We start from the raw sequence: 24,385 nt of genomic DNA, 5'->3' as shown, positions 1-24,385 counted from the left end.
GAAGTTTTAATTCTTTGACTCACTTCATCTTATCTGTAAATAGGGCTGTTAGTCTCCCCACTCTTAATTAGTTGTTTTCATTTTTTTTACAGTTATTTATAATCTATTGGAACCTTTGAAATAGGTACACAACAATTTTAAAAGAATCATATGCACTTTATATTTTATAGGCAAAATTAGATAGATAGATGGAATCCTTTTATAGAAAATTTAGCAAGGTAGCACAATGGATAGAGCACTGGACCTAGGGTTAGAAAGACCTGAGAGTTCAAATCTAGCTTTAGACATTTACCAGCTGTGTGATGCTGGGCAGATCATTTAACCTCTATTTGCCTCAATTCACTAGAGAAGGAAACGAAAAACCATTCTAATATTTTTATCAAGAAAATTCCAAGAACACCATGCACTGGTCTACACAGTCACTGAATGATGGAACAACAAGGGTTTATAAATGGAATTACAAAATTTCTTATTCTACCAAGAATTACACAGTTATATTTTTTAGTGTTTAGGAGAATTATCCTCCTCCATCACTTCTCTCCCCATCCTAAATACCTGGGGAGTGATTATACATTACAATCAAATAATAAACACAATAGCCTCCATAGAATCTGAGTTTCTTTTATCTCAATCTGAAAAAAAAAATCTCTCAGGGTATCTGAAAAGTTAAAGACAGGTAGTAAAAATACAAAAGTTGATTTCAGAGAATTGAACAGACAGCCTTGGGCATTGTACACCATTCCAACTGCCTTCTGTGGAATTATTACTGAATGTTATTACAAGTTGTGTCTTTCTTGGGGGAAAAAAAAGCTTCAAGAAAAATGGCCCTCTCTCAAGGGAAATAGGGCATAGTGAAGAGGCCTTTACTGGCTAAAATTTTCACCCCTGCCACAGACATACAGGATTAGATGAAAACAAAGACCAAGAAAGATAAAATAGAAATTAAATTTAAAAACTCAAGTATCATAGGGGAGAGGGAGGGAGGGGGAAAAAAGTCAATCAATTTTTAGCAACAGATGTTTAGCTTCCAGTTCCAAATTCAATAAAAGTTGGGATAGTAAAAATAAAATCAGAGGAAAAGGAAAGTAGGAGAAAAGAAGAGAGAAAAGGAGGGAGAGAATAAAGCTGGACTGGAGATTTTAGTCCATACAATAAATAATAAGCTTTAAGAATCAGGTTTCATGATTTTTTTCTCAGAGATTAGCAGGGTTTCTAGAATGCTTTATTGCTTTCTAGAGCTATCTTCTGTTCCCAAGTAAAGCTGATGCTCTACTACCCTAAGCTTCTTCACCAAGAAAATGGGTATATTCAGGCCCATAATTTCAAACATTCCCATTCTATTAATTTCATCATTAGTTCTAATGTTTCATAGCTATTGGGCAGAGCAAGCCAAATGCTTGAACAGCTGTCTGGTCCCATGGAGCTGTTCTCAGTGTCATTGATCACAAAGGTAAAAATCAATCCCAGTTAAGGAGGATGAAGTTAAAAATAAATTGCATGGATTGATTTCTATTAAGACCTTTTGACTCTCAGTTTGGAGTGGGAAAAGAAAAAAAGTGAACACGGTATCGTTGGCAGTCATGAAATCTTATAGTATCACTCTTGTTCCAGGAAGCAAAATCTGGATGTACCATTCTCAAAGACTCAGAGTTCCACCCAACACCTCTCAAAAGGAATAGAGCTGTCCTTAAACAGTCACAGCTCCAGAGCTAGAAAGAATGAAGGAAACATGCTAGTTCAACTCCTTCATTTTCCAGATCAGGAGTGAGGCCTAGGGATTTTAAGTAATTTGACAAAGACAGCACAATCAGTGAAGATCAATAGAGGGATAAGAGCTTTCAGTCTATCACCATGCTTCTCAAATGTTCCCCTAAAATTCTAGGATTTATCTAGAATCAAATAGTGTATAGCATGGGACATCAGCAAGAGTGCCGTTTTTCTAGTCAGTAGAAGTAGGTCCAAATCTGAGCAAATTATTATTTGCTCATATTATCTGTGTGAGTATGAGCAAATTACTCCCCTTTTCTGGGTCCCTATTTCCCTGTATGTAAACAAATGGGGTAGAAAAATTACATTATAAGCCTATAGTCCTATAATTTAATGGGATCACAATTTGAAAAACCTATCTCCTAATACAATTGGCCTTCTCCCTTTCACCAGTTACTTCTTACGATCAGCCTTTCAAGAGAAAGCCATCCTTTTTTTTTCATTCATAGTAGTTACTATTCAGGATAACATCATTTCTTCAAACCCCACCCAAGTCTTATGGTCCCCCATGAAGCCTTCCCTTATCTCCCTTTGCTCTAAACATCTGCAGCATGCACAAACATCTGTAGTATTCAATACTGTGGCACTTCTATCCATCTCAGTTGTAATCATATTTACCTACCACACTGTGACTTCTCTGAAGGTAGGAGTCTTGCCCTACAGTTCCCCACACTGTGTTCCCCATATATACAATAAGCACTAATTATATAAATCCTTATTGGGTAACTGATTACATTGCCCTTGAAAAGTTTACAAAAGCATCCATTCTGGCTCACCAAGATGAGAGGTTTCTAAAAGCTCTTTCTACAAATGGGGAAATATTTGTTTATCCCATTAGTTAAGTCACTGGATTTAAAGCAAGGGGAATTTGTGGATACTGTGAAACACTAAAAATAGCAGGCACATGCAAACCAATATTGTAATAAAGAGACTTAATTTTCTACTTATCAGCAGAAAGCTGGGACATTCTCTGTTATCAGAAGCTCTCCTTTTACAACAGCATGATTATCTCTAATAACAGAAGGCCCAGAGAAGCAAATCACTGAGGACACTATCTGCTTCCAGGTGGTTTCAAGGACTTGCTGGAATGTAGTAAGTGAATGGAGATGCTTAGCCTGGTTATGACTTGTAAACTCCCTTGCTTCAGAGAAAAAGCTCAAAGACAGCTCAGTCCTCTCTGAAATATGCTCAGGAAGTTGGATGACAGAGGACAGCAGGAGCCATGAAATTGAGGAGGATGTAGAGAGAAATAGAGCCCTAGGCAGGAATGATGTCTGACCAGACAGCATCACTATACATCACCAATCATTTGGATCCTGAGAGGCAATTACCTGAGCAGCATCCTTAAATGAATCCAAGGAACTGAAATTCTGGTCTGTATTCCTAGAGATAGTGGAATAATGATAATTTAAACCTTCCTCTAGTTAGCAATGCAGCAAGTTCCTGGTCTAAAGTAAATTTGAAACATATTATGAAGCAACACACTACATTGTAGCAAGGAATAGTGATTAAGGCTTTCTGCAGTCATTTTAACTAACAACTCGCTAGAAAATACATACCCACTTCTGCAGCTACCTGGAAATTTTTCCTGGGAAAATAGGCTTTCCTCTGATAATCTGGAGATCTACAAGGGTCCAAGAAAGAGGTGATTGTTCTCATTTGTAAACCTACACAAACAGCTCCATTTCAGGAGCAAACTGCTTCAGACTTTATACTCAATATAAAGGAGGGAGGACATAGAGAGAAATCTGCTTGACAACTAGCAGAGGTCTGCAGAGAAAGAGTTGATTTCTGTAGACCTGGAAGAAATCTTAAAAGTACAATTTAATTGCCCTTAGGCAAGGCTACAGTCAGACAAGACCAAAAGTGGTTTGAATTATTCTGATAAAGCCACAAAGAAAACAATTCTGTTCTGTTCCCAGATAATTTATCTCAATGCTTAATGGTCTCTAGAATTGGGAAATAATTTCTCTTACCTACTTTCAATGTTTGGATCCTTCAATATAAGCTATTTCTCTTGGTTTGGATTTAGTCTTAATTAAGAATCCTTTTACCAACTTGTTTCAATGTGATTTTCTAATACTTTAAGATTCTTTTACTTGTTTCTTTTATTGTTGATTAAACCTTGTTATTTCATTGTGTAGGAGACTCTTTTCACTCAAACAGACAGTAAACAAGTCCATCTTTTATAGATTTGAGTGGGACAATAAGAAGCTGACTTGCCCATGGATATACTGCTAGCATAACTCAGAACAAGGAAAATCTCTAACCGCTAAGGTTATTACTAAGAAGTTATCCTCTCTTTCTTCATTTCAACACAAATATCTTGCTCTGGGTTAAATATTCTTGAATATTTTTTCCTATCTTCTTTGCCCATAAAACTTTCATTTATTCTTTGATGGACATCTCATTCAGTTTATCAAGAAATTTGTATTAATCATGTACTATGTTCCAGGTACTGGAACTAAGGTTAAGTACAGTGATATAAAGAAAAAGTGAAAAAGCCCCTGCAAGGAGCTTCTATCAGAGGAAAAAAATAGTATATAAAATAAATACACAATTAATAAAAAAGTTTGGGGGGCAGGCACAGAGTTAGAAAAAAACCATGCAAAAGGCAATGATTGGGCTAATTCTTGAAGGAAGTAAGGGAGTCTGAGTAGTGGAGGAAGTGCATTTTCAGGAAGGAGAGTGCAAAAGCCCAGAAATGAAACATAGAACATCATGTGTAAGAAGCAAAAAGAAGTTTGATTGCACAACAGACTGCTAATGGAAGCTTAAAAAATTATGAAAAGGGTTATAAAATTCAAGCTAACAAATTTACATTTGACCCCAGAATTAATTGTAAAGTAATGGATTTATAATATTTATAATAGTTTACAGACAGGTAAATGAAATGCTCAAATATACATCTTAAGGAAATTCATTTTGGCAAATATATGGAACATGGATTGGGGAGGGGATAGCCATGATGTAGAGAAGCCAATTGCAAAGGTCATTATAACAATATAGGTGAAGGAGAACAACTAAGGTTGTGGCTATGTAAGAAATTAAAAACAGAGAAATGGAGAAAAATCACTTAGGAAAAAATAGCAGGATTGATAACTGTTTAGACTTAACAGTGAAATGTGAATGGGATGAACTTGCCCATCTGATGGAAGTGGATAGCAGAGGGGATTAAAAGACAGAATTCTACAATATGTTGTTTACAGAAAAAACACATTTGAAGTAGAGAGTAACTATATAGAGTAAAAACAAAAGGCTGTAGCAAAATCTGTTTCAGCTGAAATATCCAGTTTGAAATGTCTACTTAAGCAGGAGGTTATTAGGAACTCAAGATCTCAAGAAATAGAGACTACTGCTAGTTGTAGAATTTGATTGTCAACTATGTGTTGATAATAATTAAACCCACAGAGTGATGAAGTAACTATGTGAATGGAGGCAATTGTATCATGAAAGCCCAGAGATGAATGTATTGGTATCACATGCTACAAAGAGGTAAGGAAGGTGAAATTCTAGAAAAGATAATAAACTTTGGCAATTAAGGGATCCTTGTTAACATCAATTGAGTGATGATGTCAGGGACCAGACTGTAGAAAATGAACAGAGTGAGAAGAGAGGAAAATGGTTCAACGAGCTTTTTTTTTTTTTTTTTTGAGTTTGGAAGATTAAAGAAGGCTATAGAACAGTAGCTTAAGTAATGGGTAATCAAGGTGCGACAAATGAGAAAGCAATACTGAGTTGTATGAGATTATACAATTTTGTAACAAAGAAAATCATCTTTTTATCAAATTGTTTAATTAAATATTATCTGTAAATAACTTTGTTGAGTGCCTGGCACTTAATAAATTCTCCTTCACTTTTCCTCTCCTCTTTGACATCACATAAAGTTGAAAGAAGAGAGAATTAGACCAGTCCATGCTTTTTTCCATTTTTCTTCCCTCGATTACCTTGAAACTATCTCTGATAGATTTCTACTCAGTTAATATACCTTCCACCCTAAAAACAACTCTTATACTTTAATCAACACTTTACAGGAAAGGTAATATCATTATGATGGTAATGGTGGTGGTGATAATAGACTGTGGAACTTAATTTTCCTTTCCATTATCCATAAAACAATCTTAACATGCAATGTCTTCAAAGGATATTGATGGAAGAGAAAAACGAAGAGGAGAAGGAAGATGAGAAGGAAAAAGAGAAGAGAATAGAAAAGGAGAAGGATGTAGAGAGCCAGAACGCTGGAGAAGCATACTTGAAACAAGGTGTTAACTCAGAGGAATTGATAAGACAATGGTTATCTAGTTTAGCATGGTGATCAATAGTTCTCCAATTCAGTACATGTACTTAGTACTTAATATAGTTCGACGAGATTGACACCTATGATGATATAATTATAATAGAGTATGTAAGAGCCAGCAAGGACTGAACTAGAGACATTTCATCTTTGATCAGGTTCCTGGTGGTTCTCCTTCATTTCTCCACTGAAACCAAATCCCATCTGAAGGCCCTCCAGAAAGCTAGCAAAGGCCCCAAATGAAGGAGACAGACTGTGAAGGAGATAGTAAAGAATTTGGACTTTATCCCTGGCTATTTTCATGGTGATTACTCTGTTGAAATGAAGGCTGGTCCCAAGACTTCAAGAAAGCTAAACTAGAACACTACAGAAGGAGGAGGAAGGCAAGGGAAGAAATACACTAACACAAAAAAAGGAAAAAGGTAGAAACATTATCTGAAATGAATAAATAAGAGTTATAGACAGAGGTGTGGGTGGGGAGAGAAAGGAGGGAGAGAGGGAGGTTTGGTATATACCTAAAACTCAGCAGGAAAAAGAAGAGAGAATAAAGACTGAGACATTAAAAAGAAAAGAATTACTTGCAAGTGAAGCAAACTTCTTGTTCCTCAAGGAAAGATAAAAATAAAAAACATTCTAAAATCTCAAGGTATGCCCCATAATTGGGAACATGTTCAGCTAGTCAGTTTATAGACATTAAGTACTTACTATCTGCCAGGCACTGTTCCAAGCACTAGGCATACATAGGCAAAAGGTAGTCATTGGTTTCACAGTCTAATGGAGGAGACACATGAAAATAAGTATATGCAACATATTATATATATATATATATGATAAATCAGAGATAATCAACAAAGAGAGTTAGCCTTAGAATTAAGGAGTATCATAAAATGCTTTCTGTAGAAGGTGAGGTTTTAGCTATGACTTGAAGGAAATCAGGGAAGAATAACTAAACAAACTGTGATAATATACACAGTAAGAAGTGGAAAGTGATTATTTCAGAAAATCCTGAGTGGGCGGTATGAAACTGAAACAGAGTGAAATAAGCAGTATCAAGAGAACAAATTATACAAAGACAACAACTTTGTACATAAAACTACTTTGAAAAATTATAATTCTAATCAATAAAATGACTAATTATGTTTACAGAATATCTATGCAGCATGTTACTCATTTCCCAACAAAGAGGTGACAGACTCAAGAAACAGAAAGGGACACACATTTTTGGAAAAAAAGAAATGTGTATGTACAGTTATTTAATTGACTCTGCTTATTAATTATGGGGTCTTTGATTTTGTTTTGTTTTAATGAAGTGGGAAGGCTTTGAAGGAAGGAAATTAACAACAGAATTGCTGATCTCCCTCCCCCTAAAAAAGGAAGGGCATTGAAATATTTTTAAATACACAGAAGAGAAGGAACTTCACTTGGAAGCACAAATGAGCATCATGGCTTTGAAAATAAAATAGGGTATTTATAATACACTCTTTTAAAGGGGGCAGGGAGGAACCAAGATGCCAAAGTAAAGTCAAGGAGCTGCACAAGCTCTCTCAGTTTCCCTCAAAAACCACATGAAACCAAGCCTCTGAACAGTCTGACAGAATGAATCCACTCTCCAGTTTAAGATATACTGGAAAAACTTCAAAAAAGGTCAGTCTCACTGGGATGAAAAGGGTGTTCAGCCCAGCTCAGGAAAACCGATAAGAGAGTCTTAATCACAAGAAATCAGCAGTTAAAACCCTTAGTCTTGGCTCAGTAGGGGACTAATCAGTGAAGCAGCTTCCAGTCCCAGCTCAGAAAGCAAATCTGGTAAAACAGGCTATTTCCTGAAAAGAGCAAACATACCTCCCCCCTTGCAAACACAAGGAGTCCCTGTGCTCAAAGACAAGACCCAGAGCTGCTCAGCTTGACACAGTGTCCTTTTTACCTCAAGAGCAGAGATCAACCATAAAAGTAAAAAAAAAAAAAAAAAATGAGCAAGAAGCAGGAAAGAATCTTGACCATAGAAAGTTACTATGGTAACAAGGCAGACCTATTCAGGACAAAATGTCCACAAAATAAATCTCAAAAAGTGATATGAATTAGTGTCAAGCCCAAAGAGCCTTCTTGGAAGTGCTCATAAAAGACTTTAAAAGGGAAATAAGAGAAGTAGAATCAAACATGAGAAAGGAAATGAGAGCAATCTATGAAAGAGTCAACAGCTTGGAAAAGGAAGGGGAAAATTCAGTTATCTGAAGAAAACAACTCCTTAATAAAAAGAATTAACCTCTTGGAAAAAGAGATACAAAAACTAACTGAAAAAAAATCACACATTAAGAACTAGAATAGGGAAAATGGAAGCTAATGACTCTGTGAGATAGCAAGAATCAGTCAAGCAAACTAAAAAGAATGAAAAAAATGGAAGAAAATATAAAATACGTCATTAGAAAAACAGCCAAACTAGAAAATGGATCCAGGAGATAATTTTAAAATTATTGACCTTCCTGAAGGCCATGATCAAAAAAAAAAAAAAAGTCTGCATAGCATTCTTCAAGAGATCATTAAAGAAAACTGTTCCAATATTCTAGAAACAGAAGGGAAAATACTCATTGAAAGAATCAATCAGTCTCCTTTGGAAAGGGATCCCACAAGGAAAACCTCAAGAAACATCGTTGTGACACTCCAGAACTACAACTTCAAGGAAAAAAATACCGCAAGATGCCAGACAAAAGCAATTCAACTATCAAGGACTAAGCATTAGAATTATCCAGGATATGGAAGTTTCTATAATAAAGGATCTACGTGGCTAGAATAACATATGCAAAAGGCAAAGGAGCTAAGGTTACAATCAAGAATTAACTACCCAGCAAGACACAGCACCATCTTTCAGGGGAAGTGATGGATTCAATGAAGTAAGAGATTTTCAATCATTTTTATTGAAAAAAAAAAAAAACAGAACTGAACAGAAATTTTAATCTATAAAAGCAGGACTCAAGAGAAGCATGTAAAGGTAAAGGGGGAGAAAATATATATTATTTAATATATAATATATATTTAATTTAATATAATATATATTATATAATATATAATATATTATATAATATATAATATATATTTATATTTTATATATTATATAATATATAATATATATTTAATATATAATATGTATTTAATATAAAATATATATTATTTAAATGTTAAATTGTTTAAACTCCTAGATGGGAAATGATATCTGTTACTCTTGACAACTGTATAAATGTCACTAGGTCAGACAAAGGAGAGCATCACATGGACTGAGGGTATGATTGTAAATGGACTCTAATGTGATGATACCAATGAAAAAGACATTAAGGGATGGAAAAGAGCTTATATTTGAAAAAGAGGAAAGGGGTGGTATAATGGGATAGTTAGTTCACATGAAGAGATGCAAAAGACTTATTACAATCCAGGGAAAGAAGGGAGGAGGATAAGCATTGTCTAAAGCTTGATCTCATCAGTTTGGGTTCTAAGAGGGAATAACTTAATGAATTTATTAGGATATAGAAATTTGTCTAATCCTATAAAGAATAACGAGTACAAAGAAGAAAGAAAATGGAGGAACAGAATAAAAGGGAGGACAGTAACACTAGGGGAAGAAGTAAGAGAGGGGAGGAATGGGTGATAGAAGAAAAGGTAGTAGGTGGATTAGGTTAAAAAAAACACTGCTAAGAGAAAGGGGGAAGAGTGATAAGACAGATATTTAAAAAATATGCTAAAGACTAGGTGGAAAGAGAGAACAAAAGTATATAGAAGGGAGTAAATAGGATAGAAGAAAATACAGAGCTGGTAATCATAATTGTGAATGTGCATGGGATGAACTCTCCCATTCAAAAAAAATCCCCCAAAATATCAAATAGCAGAGTGGATTAAAAAACAGAATCCTACAATATATTGTTTACAAGAAACACATTTGGCACAGAGAGCTACATTTATTATGCTTCAGCTGAAGTTAAAAAAAAAAAAGCAGGGGTAGCAATTCTGATCTCAGTTAAAGAAAAAGTACAAATAGATATTATTAAAAGACATAAGGAAGGAAAGTACACCTTCATAAAGGGTAAACAATGAATTACTAATCTTACTAAATGTATATGTACCAAGTGGCAGAGCAGCCAAATTTCTTTTTTTTTTTAATTAAAGCTTTTTATTTACAAAGCATATGCATGGGTAGTTTTTCCAATCATTGACCCTTGCAAATGCTTTTGTTCCAAATTTCCCCCTCCTTTCCCCCCTACTCCCCTCCCCTAGCTGGCAGGTAGTCCAATACATGTTAAATGTGTTGAAATATGTGTTAAATCCAATATATGTGTATATATATATATATATATATTTATACAGTTATCTTGCTGCACAAGAAAAATCAGATCAAGAAGGAAGAAAGAGAAAAACTGAGAAAGAAAATAAAATTCAAGCAAATAACAGAGCAAGTGAGAATGCTATGTTGTGTTTCACATTCTGTTCCCACAATTCTCTCTCTGGGTGTAGATGGCTCTTTTCATCGCTGAACAAGTGGAACTGAGTTGAATCATCTCATTGTTGAAGAGAGCCACGTCCATCAGAATGGAGTCATATAGTCTTGCTGTTGCCATGTATAATGATCTTCTGGTTCTGCTCATTTCACTTAGTATCAGTTCATGTAGGTCTCTCCAAACCTCTCTGAAGTCATCCTGCAGGTTGTTTCTTACAAAACAGTAGTATTCCATAGTATTCATATATCATAATTTATTCAGCCATTTTCCAATTGATGGGCATCCATTCAGTTTCCAGTTCCTTGCCACTACAAAGAGGGCTGCCACAAACATTTTTGTACATGTGGGTCCCTTTCTCTTCTTTAAGATCTCTTAGGAAATATGATCCCAATAGAAGCACTGCTGGATCATAGGGTATGCAGTTTGATAACTTTTTGAGCATAGTTCCAAACTGTTCTCCAGAATGGTTAGATTCATTCACAAGGTATCAGTGTCCCAGTTTTCCCACATCCCCTCCAACATTCACCATTATCTTTTCCTGTCATCTTAGCCAATCTCACAGATATGTAGTGGTATCTCGGTGGTTGTCTTAATTTGTATTTCTCTGATCAATAGTGATTTGGAATATCTTTTCATGTAATCACAAATAGTTTCAATTCTTCATCTGTAAACTGTCTGTTAATATGCTTTGACCATTTATCAATTGGAAAATTGCTTGAACTATTATAAATTTGAGTCAATTCTCTATATATTTTAGAAATGATGCCTTTATCAGATCCTTTGGATGTAAAAATGTTTTCCCATTTTATTGTTTCCCTTCTAATCTTGTCTGCATTAGTTTTGTTTGTGCAAAAACTTTTTACTTTTATATAATCAAAATTATTTCTTTTGTGATCAATAATGATCTCTAGTTCTTCTTTGATCACAAATTCCTTCCTCTTCCACAAATTTGAGAGGTAAACTATCCTATATTCTTCTAATTTGTTTATAATATCATTCTTTATGTCTAGATCATAAACGCAGCAGCAAAATTTCTTGAGAAGATTTTAAGCCAGTTACAGAAAGAGACAGCAAGACTTTACTAGTAGGGAACCTTAATCTTCCCCTCTCAAAATCAGACAAATCTAATTACAAAATAAACAAGAAGGAAATTAGAGAAGCTAACAGAATACTAAATACAATAGATCTCTGAACAAAACTGAATAGGGACAGAAAAGAATACACCTTTTTCTTCACAGTACATGTACTGCACCTTCACAAAAATTGACCATATATTGAACCATAAAAACTTCACAATCAAATGCATAAAGGCAGAAATAGTAAATGCTTCCTTTTCAGACCACAATGCAATAAAAATTATATTTAATAAAGGGGCAGGGAAAGATATATTAAAACCAATTGGAAATTAAATAATCTAATTATAAAAAATGAGTGCATCAACAAATCACAGAAACAATCCATAATTTCATCAAAGAGAATGACAATAATGAGACAACATATCAAAATCTATGGCACGCAACCAAAGCAGTTCTTGGGGGAAATTTCCTATCTCTAAATAGCTACATGAAAAATATGGAGAAAGAGGAGATCTTACAAGTTACAAAATTCTTTATGATACAGATATGGTGCTAATACCAAAACCAGGTAGGGTCAAAACAGAGAAAGAAAATTATAGACTAATTTCCCTAATAAATGTGGATGCCAAAATCTTAAATAAAATATTAGCAAAGAGATTACAGCAAGTTATCCCCAGGATAATACACCTTGACCAAGTGGGATTCATACTAGGAATGCAGGGCTGATTCACTATTAGGAAAACTATTAGCATAATTGATTATATCAGTAACCAAACTAACAAAATCCAACACCCATTTCTATTAAAAACACTCGAGAGTATAGGAATAAATGGCCTTTTCCTTAAAATGATTAGTAGCATCTATTTAAAACTGTCAGCAAGCATCATATGTAATGGGGATAAACTAGAATAGTTCCCAATAAGATCAGTGGTTAAATAAGTTTGTCCACCACTACTATTCATTATGTATTAGAAATGTTAGCTTTAGCAATAAGAGAAGAAAAAGAAATTAAAGGAATTAAGAGCATGTAACAAAAAAAAAAAAAATCAAATTATTACTCTTTGCCGATATATGATATACTTAGAGAATCCTAAAGAATCAACTAAAAAACTACTAGAAATAATTCATAACTTTAGCAAAGTTGCAGAATACAAAATAAATTCATATAAATCATCAGCATTTCATATGTTATCAACAAAGTCCAGCAGTAAGTGATACAAAGAGAAATTCCATTTAAAAATTGTAGATAGTATAAAATATGTGGGTATCTACCTGCTAAGGCAAAGTTATGAACTATATGAACCCAATTACAAAACTTTCCTCACAAATAATGCCAGATTTAATCAAATGGAAAAATATCAATTGCTCATGGGTAAGCTGAGCTAATATAATAATGATAATTCTACCTAAATTAATCTACTTATTCCGTGTTATCCCAATCAAACCCTAAAGAAATTATTTTACAGAGCTAAGAAAAATAATAATAGTTTATCTGGAAGATAAAAAAAATAAAAATAAATTTACTTTTTGATTTTTAAGGGAATTAATGGAAAAAATTGAAATGAAGGTGACCTAGCTATATCAGACCTATAACTATATTATAAAGCAACAGTCATCGAAACCATTTGGTACTGGTTAAGAAATAGAGAAATAAATTAATGGAGTAGGTCAGGCTCACAAGATACAATAGTCAATGACTATAGTAACCTAGTGTTTGATAAACCCAAAGATCCCAGCTTCTAGGATAAGAACACAGTATTTAATAACAATTGCTGGGAAAATTGGAAATTAGTATAACAGAAACTAGGTATTGACCCACACCTAACACGCTAGTACTAGGATAAGGTTGAAATGGGTTCATGATATATATATAAAGAAGGATATTATAAGTAAATTTAAAGAATAAAAGATAGTCTACTTCTCAGATCCGTGGAGAAGGAAGGAATTTGTGACCAAAGAAGGACTAAAGTACTTTATGGAATGCAAAAAGGATATTTTTGATCATATTAAGTTAAAAAAGATTTGTACAAACAAAACTAGTGCAGAAAAGATTATGTGAAACAATAAACTGGGAATTTTTTTAACATCCAAGGGTTCTGATAAAGGACTCATTTCTAAAATATATAGAAAAGTGATTCAAATTTATAAGAATTCAAGCCATTCTCCACTTGATAAGTGGTTAAAGGATATGAATATGCCATTTTCAGATGAAAAAATTAAAACTACAATCATATGAAAAATGCTCTAAATCATTATTAATCAGAGAAATGTAAATTAAGACAACTCTGAGGTACCATAATATACCTCTCAGTTTGGCTAACATGACAGGAAAAGATAATGATGAATATTAAAGGGGATGTGGGAAAATTGGCACACTAATAGAGTGTTGGTGGAGTTGTGAAATGATCCAAAAATTCTGGAGAACAATTTGGAACTGTGTCCAGAGGCCACATTTTTTAACCCAAGAGTGTCATTATTAGATCTGTATTCCAAGAAAATCTAAATTAGGGAAAAGGATCCATGTGTACCAAAGTGTTTGTAGCAGCTCTTTTTATGGTAGCAAAGAATTGGAAAATGAGTAGATGGCCATCAATTGGGGAATGGATGAACAAGTTATGATATATGAAGGAAATGGAATATTATTGTTCTATAAAAAATGATGAACAAACTGATTTTAGAAAGATCTGGAAAATTTTCCATGTACTGATGTCGAGCAAAATAAGCAGACCTAGGAATACATTGTACACAATAATAGCAAAAATGTGCAATGATCAACTATGAAAGACTTAATTCTTCTCGGTGGTTCAGTGATCCAAAGCAATGGATGATGGACAGAAAATGCCATCTGAATCCGGAAAAAGAACTAAGGAAAGTCAATAGAAATCAACACATGCTATGTTCACTTTTTTTTCTGTTTTTTTTTTTTTTTTAATCTCTCCCATGGTTATTTTCTTTCGTCCTGATTTTTCTCTCCCAATATGACCCATAAAGTAATGTGTATTAAAGATAGATAAATTTACTAGGAGAAAAAAAAAGGCAAACAGTATGAAATGGAAACCCATGGTTTTATATACATTCTTTTTTATGTATTCTGCTGTGTATATGGAAACATTCTTTTGTGTTGAATTTAACTTTGGATACTTTCTTAGTTATGTGATTTGGGGCAGGATATTTACCTTTTCTCAGCCTCTGTTTCCTCTTTTATAAAATGAAAATAATAGCTCCAATGTCCCAGATTGTTGTGAAGATTAAATGAGATAACATGTACATCATGTTCTAAACTTTAAATCATGACAAATATTAGATATAAATCCTAACATTTTAAAATTCATAATTAAAAAATAAAAATAGGAAAAAATATATTATGATCTCTTTACTAAACAAAGAAGTTCCCTATTCTAAGGGGACTGTTTTAAATATTATTATCTATGTACATTATGGCTAATGAATGAGAGCAGAAGATCATCAATGACTCAAAGAATGAGCTAAGTAGCCATCTCATTCATCTCTTGGGCAAGGAGGAAGCTTAAATTGAGTGAAACTGTCCCCTCAGAAGCCCAGACCAGAGGTTTTCTGCAAAGTGTTTGGCAACTGACTCTCCAGGAGGGAAAAGGTATCCATGATTTCCATTTATCCAGAAGTGATTACATGATACCCATCCTGTTAAATAAAGTTGTATTTAACAATGTTATATAGATAATCTCAATTATTTCTGGCAGTTCAGAGTGCTTTCATTTGATGCTCTGAAAGTATTTCAGGAATATCTGCTTGAAATGTCTTTACTGAGCTTTTAAAAACTGTCACTGTAACTTCCATTCCTGCTAAACCCTTGTACTATAAATGTGCTGCTAATGATAAAATTGGTATTTATTTAACATTCAAAATTTCTCCCATCAAGTCTAAATTAACCTCAGTTAAAATATTGCCAAACAATTTTACTTTGAATAATTAGACTATTAATTTGTGCCTCTGGGTGTTTTATTTCCAGTAGATAACAATTTAAAGGGAGTTAGTAGTCATGCCATTGGGGCCTCTCCACATTCCTCATCCATCAGTATCTAGGATCTCAAACTTACTTTTCAGGCATTTTGGTGATAAAAGAAAAGAAATACTCAGAAGACTCTCAAGACATTTGAAATACAATTAACCTCCCAAATGCCCAAAACTATACATGGAATTCAATTCAACATAATTCAATTCAACATTTATTAAGCAATAATATTGATATGCACTTGGCCTTTTGTTACTCTCTCAAAATATATTATTTGTCAAAGTGGAGTGATAGGGGAAAAGGTGGGGTGGGGATTGTTATGTTATGGAATCTTGGATTCAAAAATTCCTAGGCTAAGGTCCTACTCAGCCCCAAATACTAAATGCTTACCTAAATGAAGAAATCATTTGTTCTAAATAATCAGTAAACAGCTGCTATTGGAGCAGGCAAAGGACCTACTCTTTTTTGTGGTTTCTGAACATTCCTATATATGACAGATAGAAGACTGTGCTAGTTCCTTAAATTCTCTGTGCTTAGACAACTCACTAAAAATTCTAAATTTTAAACCAGCCATCATTATTCAGTGGAGGAGTTATGTGGTGACCCTTGTTGGAATCACCATAGCAAATGTACTAGTTATATAATTACTGGCTATTAGTAAATTCATGAATGTGTAAAGATACCAATTCAAACAGGTGGTTCTCAGAATTGCAAGAAACTACAATGACACCTTACTCATCAAGATAGATGTACACAGAACTCTCCATTGATATGGAGGAATATCATAAAATGAAACGGAGGTGCTATCCTATGATTACAAAGAAGACTTTCCTGAAGTCCAAACACATGCAAATTGTATAAAGTCATGAGTGATATACATATATATATTCAGACACATAGACCTACATGCATACATACCCACATATATACATACATGCACATTTATATATTGTAGATTTCTCTCTTGATTCAATCTTTTAACTTTGACTTTGTCTAAGATCAGTGATTACTAGCCCTACTATTTTTCTAGTAAATTCTATTCCTGATCCTTGTTGTTCTGGATTTATTTCATTTCCTATCCCTGATAACTCTTCTACTTTAATTCTGCTCCTTAACTTGCCTTGCTATTACTTAACTTCTCTCCACCCACGAATACCTCCCTTATCTTCTCCCTTGACCTTTTCCTTTTCTCTTTATTCCATTCCCATTAATCTAAACACCTTTCTGTAAACACACTTATCTTATACTACACATCCCTACCTTTATCTCTTTCCCATTAATTTACATACCTTGTCCCACTACCATTATTTTATAGGCCTTTCTGTATTCCACCTTATCCTTTATCCCTTGCACATTAATCTACACACCTTGTCCCACTGCCATAAATCTACACATTGTTCTACACCCTACCTTATCCTATTCTCTCATTTCTTTATAGATTTTGGAGGATGCTATATCCTTTATAGTAGTTAGGTAGTATTGCCTATATAACTCATTCCCGATGTGAGTAGGTTTTCAGAACTATACGCTCTTCTCCCCCTCAATATCTCTTGGTCTATTCTTTCTCTGTACCTCATTTGTATAACATGATTACTTTTTTATCTTTTCCTAGACAGTTTTGCTTTTTAAAGTCAGATCATACTCAACTCTGCCTCAATCTTTCTTTCGAGCTACCCAATTACTAATGTCAATCTTAAACATGTGTTATACATTTCCATGTAAAAAACAATTTGTCCGTGTTAAATTCTTTGAAATTAATCTTTGATATTGGCTCTTTTATGTTAAATTTTCTATTGAGTTTGGGGTTGGTTGAAAGTCCTAAAAATCTGATAATTCATTGAATGTACTCTTTTTTAAAATTAAATATTACAAATAATTTTGCTGGATGTGCTATTTAGGGACTCAGAAAAAAATTGCTAATATATGAGATTCCAGGACTTGTGGACTTTTATTGTGGTTACTAATAAGTCCTTTATAGTTCTGATTATAGCTCCAGCATATTTCAATTGTTTTTCTTGTTTCTTTCAAAATTTTCTCTTTGATCCTGGAGGTTTCAAAATTTGGCAGTGATATTCATTATTATTTGTTTATCAAATAATTCAAAGTATTATTCTTATTCTCAAAGGACCTCTTTTACATGGTGATTGGTAATGTTTTTTCCTATTTTTATTTTCCTTGCAGGTTATCAGTCCAGGACAATTTTCTTGGATTATTTCTTGCATTTTTGGATCAAGATACCTTTTTTTTTTTTTTTGGTCACAGTTTCAGGCAGTTCAATTATTCTTATATTTTCTTTTTTTGATCTGTTTTCAAGATGTGTTGTTCTTCTTTGTGTCACATTCTGTTCTATTTTTTTCATTCATTATATTGTTTTACTTATTGGTTTCATAGCTTTATTGTCTTTCCCTTGCTTAATTTTAATTTTCAGAGAGAGCTATTTTTGTCTTTAAGAAGTCTATATCTCCTTTAAATGTAAAATGGAACTAATAACAGCACAGGATTGCTATATCCTTTGAAAAGTTCCCAGTATAGTGTCTAACACATGATATTGTATAAATTTTTATCCATTTCCCTTCTCTTCTCCCTTTCTTCCCTTTCCCTTTTGTTCTTCCGTTATCAGTGCTCCAGGCAATGGTCTAATGCTATATATTTTAAACCAGTGTAGTGAGTTGGCATTAGCTGGAGGGAATTTTCACATTAGGAGCTCCCTATAGTAATTACATCCCAAATCCAGACACTCTTTCCTCCACCAAAAGAGAAATCTAGATACCTCAGAGGAACCCAAAGAATGGTTCCTTCACAACAGCCTTAAGCTTCATTCCCTATACACGCCACTTTCCCCTTTACCTGCAGCTCGCTTCAGGTAAAAATATTGTTAGTAATGGCTCCAATATGGAATATTTAATTCTGGGTAGGGGCAAAAAACAATTAGAGCTATCCAGAAATGACATGGAATACCTCAAGAGATCATGGGCACCCTTCAATGTAAGCATTCACTAAAGTCAATCAGGTCTGCTATTTTTGTTTAGGAATGCATCTAGTGAACATCATTCCTTGCAATAAGAAATTGTCTATGTCTCGGTATATATATATATGTATATTGTGTGTGTGTGTGTGTCTGTGTGTGTGTGTGTGTGTGTATAGGAGCTAAAGGATAACTTTAAAACCAAACCACACAGGGAATTTGATAAAATACTTAAGAGATAAACTTAGACTGTTGGATTCACCACAAGATCCCAGAGTCTCAATATTCAGATCGTGCTTATTCTGGGGCTATTCCTGATGTGGGAAAATTCCAATCTTTGATTCCCAACCCCACCCCCCCCTAGTTAATGTAAATTACCCTTTGACTCACAAATCCTGGTCCCTTTGAATTCCAATAGAAGATTCAGACCTGTCCTAGCCCCACCCGGATCTGAGCCAACTTTGGGGCTACACCCAAAAGCCCCTTGAGCTAAGTCTCCTACTATAAAAGGGCCATGCTGGGAACCCCTCTTTGCAGAGATTCCAAACATGGTAGCCATGTGAGGACCCTCTGTCCACTGGACCCTCTGTCCAGTGCCCTTATCTCATCTCTATCTTCACCTATCTCCTATTTCTAAACTCAATAATAAACCACTTTTACCAATCTAGCTCTTGGGCTAATAAATGCTTTTATTGGGGACTCACACCGCTACTAGACCTCATTTACCACCGTATCCTTGTGCCGAATCCAAGGGAGTTGCAGGGGAGCTCTGTTTGACTTCCTGTACCCCAAACCTGCCACTAGACCTTCACTAAACCCTAATTTCATTTAGGTACCCCAAATCTAGACCTCAACATTTGGATCTAGACCTCAACATTCCCATATTGGCTGTATCTATGTATAATTGCTATAGGTTAAAATGATAATAATCATATTAACAAAAAAATAATAATGGCTTGTGTTTATATAATGCTTTAAGATTTATAAAACCCTTTCCTCACAACAATAGTTGGGCTGCAAGAGCTTATACAAGGTCTCAGTGAATTGGCTGAAACCAGCTGTGCTTTGGATATGGGACAAAAAGCCATGCATCAACTCTGTGTATTACAAAGACTAGGCAGTACTTTAAATGTCAGTCTGCAAACACTAAATAAATCTGGGGGGAAATGGGTAAGTAAAGAAATATTGGTTTGAGGACCTCTAAACTCTCTTCTCAGTGATATCCTTCCCTACCAACTAACTTCCACCCTCACACAAACTCTGGTATCCAATATATTCTTGTTTTCAAAATAGCATTTGGTATTAGTCTTTTATATCTCAGTGCAAATACCTTATTATTTCTTTTACCAGGGACCTTCTTTATAGCTGGGAAGCAAAATGTTCTTTTCCCTTTCAAGGGAACTTGAGGTTTCAATAGGAAGGAAACATTGTTAGGGACATTCTTCTCTCCAAGAAGAGCCACATAGCCTTACATGCCACATAGCCTTTCAGCTTGAGCAGAGAAGGACCCAGGAAGTAGAAGGGATGTAGCCCCTGAGGCAGAAGGTTGTGCCACGTAGGAGTATAAAGAACCCGAAGAGGCTCCTTGAGGTGGTAGGGGGATTGTTCTCTTACTAGATCTCCTCCTTTGGCTCAACATCATCTCCATATGCCTCCTTCCTAATGATCCACCTATGGCATTTTGCTGAGTGGCTTGGCACAGGCTATCCCAGAAGAGAAGAGGAATAAATACATCATCCTGAGTTGAATCGCTCTCTTGCTTTCCTGCTTCACCTATTGAGATGATATCTGAATAAAGACAGACTGCTTGCACCTCCTCATTGGCTCATCTCTTTTTATCCAGGTGGGCTTCAAAGACTCATAAGTATGACCTTGGCAGCCTGCTCCATTTAGGAGACAAGTGCTTGGACAATCAGGCACAGGGAACTTGAGATTTCAACAGGAAGGAAACATGACTTTTTTTTTCATTGTGAAATGTCCAATACAAGGCCCTATATACAGTGCTGAATGAATACTTGCTGAATGAAGGTTTGCTTGACTATCACCAAACAAGACCTAGAAAGAATCTTCTGGAATCAGGGATTAAGAGAATTTTCAAATAAACACAGTACATATTATACCTTTCATGGATGAACTTGACTGTTTTTGTTTTGTTTTGTTGATTTGTTTTGATTACACATGATCTTATTCTACCAACTAAGTGGTCCTTTCCCAAGTTCAAATCAATTAACATGTGTTTTGTGAAAGACCCTTTGCTAGGCACTGAATGGTACAAAAAAGAATCAGAAATAGTTCCTGAATGTAAAGCTCAGCAAGAATTACAAAAGTGAAAAAACAACAGTGTATATATAGCATATAAACAGAGTTGAGATCCTGATTTCCTGGAGAGCATAATGTCAAAAGTCTTGAAATTGTGGATAATGTATAGACATTCTCACAGTCCATCTTTCTTCTTGCTTATATTTGTTATTTGTGGCACCTAGACATAATGTGAAATAAATGCTTGCTGACTCCCTGCTCATCATGTGGTGAAGGGAGGATTCCCTGACTGGCTTGAAGACATTCAAAAGGTATCAGACAGCTTCCACCATGTCTGTCGTCATATGTTTTAGATGTTGATCTCTTCCTCATAGTATAAATCTATCCATAACCTATGATGAGTTATTATGATATAAGAATTTGGGGCCCAGGGTCACGTGACCCCAAGAAACAGACCTAGATCCTTGGTGAGTTGTTCTTTTCCATTATAAGTGAATAGATGGTTGGTTCCTTGATGACATAGTAAGTTTTGAGAGATCCAGGAAGTCTCTTAGCATTCTAGAATTCTGAGGATACTTTGGTATCCTAATGTCCCTGGCTGAATTTTATAGTCATTCAGACTTAATGTTGAGACCAATAAGGAATGCTCTTCTAGCCCCAGGCCAGTAGAAGCTGAGTTGAGCACTCACCTGGCAATCATGCCAAATCTGGGCATGAACCTGGAAAAACCAGTATTGTTCATGATATAGGGGAGATTATGCCTCCAAGGAACGTAAAAGAAATATTTGTATATTTGTTCTTGCTATAATTTAAACACTCTTTCATAAAAAAGAATTGATAAGTGATCTCTCACTATTCACTGATCCCTAGCAATGAGAAAAGGAGAACATAGTTACAGTCAGTAGCAAGAGAAAAAAGTTACCCCATAGATTAACTCAGTTTCTAAGATACTTTAGTGTTATCCTTATGATAACATTTTGAAGAGAGTGGTATCAGGATAATCAGTCTCATTTCTAATTAAATAAGAAACCAAAAAGACCACCTCTTTACCAATCCTTCAAAACACTAGCCTACCATGTTTGCACAGAAGGGGAGAGTGGGTTTTTTGGTTTGTTTTGGATTTGGATTCTTTTCTAAAGTCGATAACTTTGAACAAAACATTTATAATATATTATGAGCAGTAGGAAGATAGAAGGTAAGCCTGTACATTTTAGTGTGTTTCCAGAAAGAAATTTTTACATACACTCAAAGAAATGGTCAGCTTTTAACTGAAGAAGCCAGGCCTCTTCAATATTTTTTATCCTTTTACATTTGTTATTCTTGCTTGCAGTGATGAACTAAAGTCTCTAAATTCAGAAAATGTGTTCCATATTTTTCTGCATATCTTTCAGTACTTACCACAGGACCTTTATCATAGTAGGAAAAACAACTTTCAGGCATATATTCTAATGGTGTAATCTCATCATCAAGTTCTTCACAAAACGCTCTTAAATTCTAAAACTCTAGCCTATGATTCACCTTTAAAATTACTTATAATAAAATGAAATGATATTCCAGTCCCAAGAATGTGAAAACTCCTTATGAATAAGATAAACCCTCTTCATGTCTCTACTATTATCATGAATAGTTCTTTCTATTGGAAAGTCCTTTTCCTGACCTCTAGAGTCAGATGCTACTTTGCATTCTTACCCCTCCTCAAACTTTCTCTCCATAATTATGAAAAAATCTTTTGCAGGTAAATCCAGCTAGTAGATACCTCCCCTTCAATGTATCACTAGTCATATGTCTTACCTGAATGAAAACATATTCATCTTGGACCACCAATGAACTGATGTCAATGGAACGGGCAAAAGGCCCACTCTTGATGGTTTCTGAACATTCCTGGATACGGCAGATAAGATAATGGGCATCTGAAATAGAAAGATAAAGAAGGGAATTATTATATATATATATATATATACACACACACACACACACACACACAGAGAGAGAGAGAGAGAGAGAGAGAGAGAGAGAGAGAGAGAGAGAGAGAGAGAAGCAAAGTGAAAGAGAAAACGGCCTTATTCAGCAGTTTCCACACAACTTCTACCCTAACCCAACAAAAAGATTGGGGTGAAAAAGCAATATTACAATCTTCTTCTGATGCAATGAATTGATTTAAAGTGCTAAGGAAAAGATGGGGGGAGGGAGGAAGTAGAGGATCTATAAGATGTGGCTCCTATGGTTGTTATACAGAAGATTATAAAATTCTAAAGCCACAGAGGTCAGCAAACAAATCCATTCAAGGTTAATGCTACTCATAGAGTAAAGACAGGGAAAGTAGGGAACTAAATGAATGAATTAGACTTCCGAGAAGTCATTTTTTACTAGTAATGAGGCAGAGAGAGTTTAAGGGACAAAAAACTCAGAATAAGCTAAATAGAGTCTTTAAAGCAGTTTCTCCTTCACATGGAGGTGGTTAGAAGTGGAAGCATTCAGTATAACAGGTATGACATTAAGAAGACAATTGAATAAATTCTGATAAGTAGCCAGAAGAGACTGAATCAAATGGTAAAGGACTTCCTGGAAGCTGTGAACAAATCATTTCCTGGATACAATTAGAATTTAGTGACAAAGATATTTAACTTTTATCTAGAGGTACATTTTTTTTTTAAATCTCCTTACTTTTGTAATGCTGTTTATATTTAGAAATTAGAGAACAACCTAGAGTTTGTGTTACTGTTAAAGAAAATAAAACTTTTTAAATTTAAATGCAAGAACAACTCAAATGTGTGCTATATACCTGCTTTTTTTTTTTTTTATTTTCCACATCTGAACAAAATCCTAATCATTTGACCTATGTTACAATAATCAAGCATCAGTACAATGAAAATTACCCAAATTACAATATAGCACATAGGAGAAAATAATCAGCTCCAATGATATATCATATTGTAGACTCTAAGAACTGGAAAAGAACTCTAAGATGATATAATTTAACCCATACTTATAATTTAACCCATACTTGAGTTATCTTGATTCATGGGTCCATAAGGGCAAACTCATCTAGCCAATGATATCAGATCAAATTTGAAATTTCCACATAGCTATATACCCTGATCATGTTGCCAACTCTCCTGATTCCATGGGTTGAAATCCTTTCCCCCAAACCCTACACATACATTTTTTATCTCTTGTTTAGTCACAGTAATCAAACCTATAGTATCATTTTTTTTTTTAGAGATAATATGTCAATCAATTTTATTATGGATCCCTATGGATCCCTTCCCTGACACTCCATGTGTTCTTGTTGCTTATTACAATTTAAACTTTTTTTTTTTTTTTACTGTGGTAACTCTTGCACTTGTCTATTTATACCCTCAACACTTAACATTCACTATCTTTTCTGGATACCATGTTACACTGATGGCTCACATTGACTTTGTAATCCATGAAAACTCTTAGAGTGTGTCACTGTATAAACCTAAGTGATAACATTTGAAACTAAAACTGTATCAAAGTTTTTGAATTATTTTAAATTTTCAATTTTTTTTCCCAAAACAACATGGTCCAAAG

At 34.5% G+C, this 24,385-nt stretch overlaps 1 protein-coding gene across 1 annotated transcript in view; it reads right to left on the bottom strand.

The window, feature by feature from the left end:
• The window catches only part of SORCS3 (sortilin related VPS10 domain containing receptor 3), a 694,786-nt gene that overhangs the window by 154,043 nt on the left and 516,358 nt on the right, over positions 1-24,385 (bottom strand). The window contains exon 7 of the mRNA XM_031955808.1: positions 22,622-22,740. Coding sequence (XP_031811668.1) covers positions 22,622-22,740 — 119 coding nt within the window. The remainder of the gene's footprint in view (positions 1-22,621; positions 22,741-24,385) is intronic.

Source organism: Sarcophilus harrisii, chromosome 2, assembly GCF_902635505.1.
Source record: "Sarcophilus harrisii chromosome 2, mSarHar1.11, whole genome shotgun sequence".
Classification (NCBI taxonomy): Eukaryota; Metazoa; Chordata; class Mammalia; order Dasyuromorphia; family Dasyuridae; genus Sarcophilus; species Sarcophilus harrisii.
This window is presented reverse-complemented; position numbering and strand designations above follow the sequence as displayed.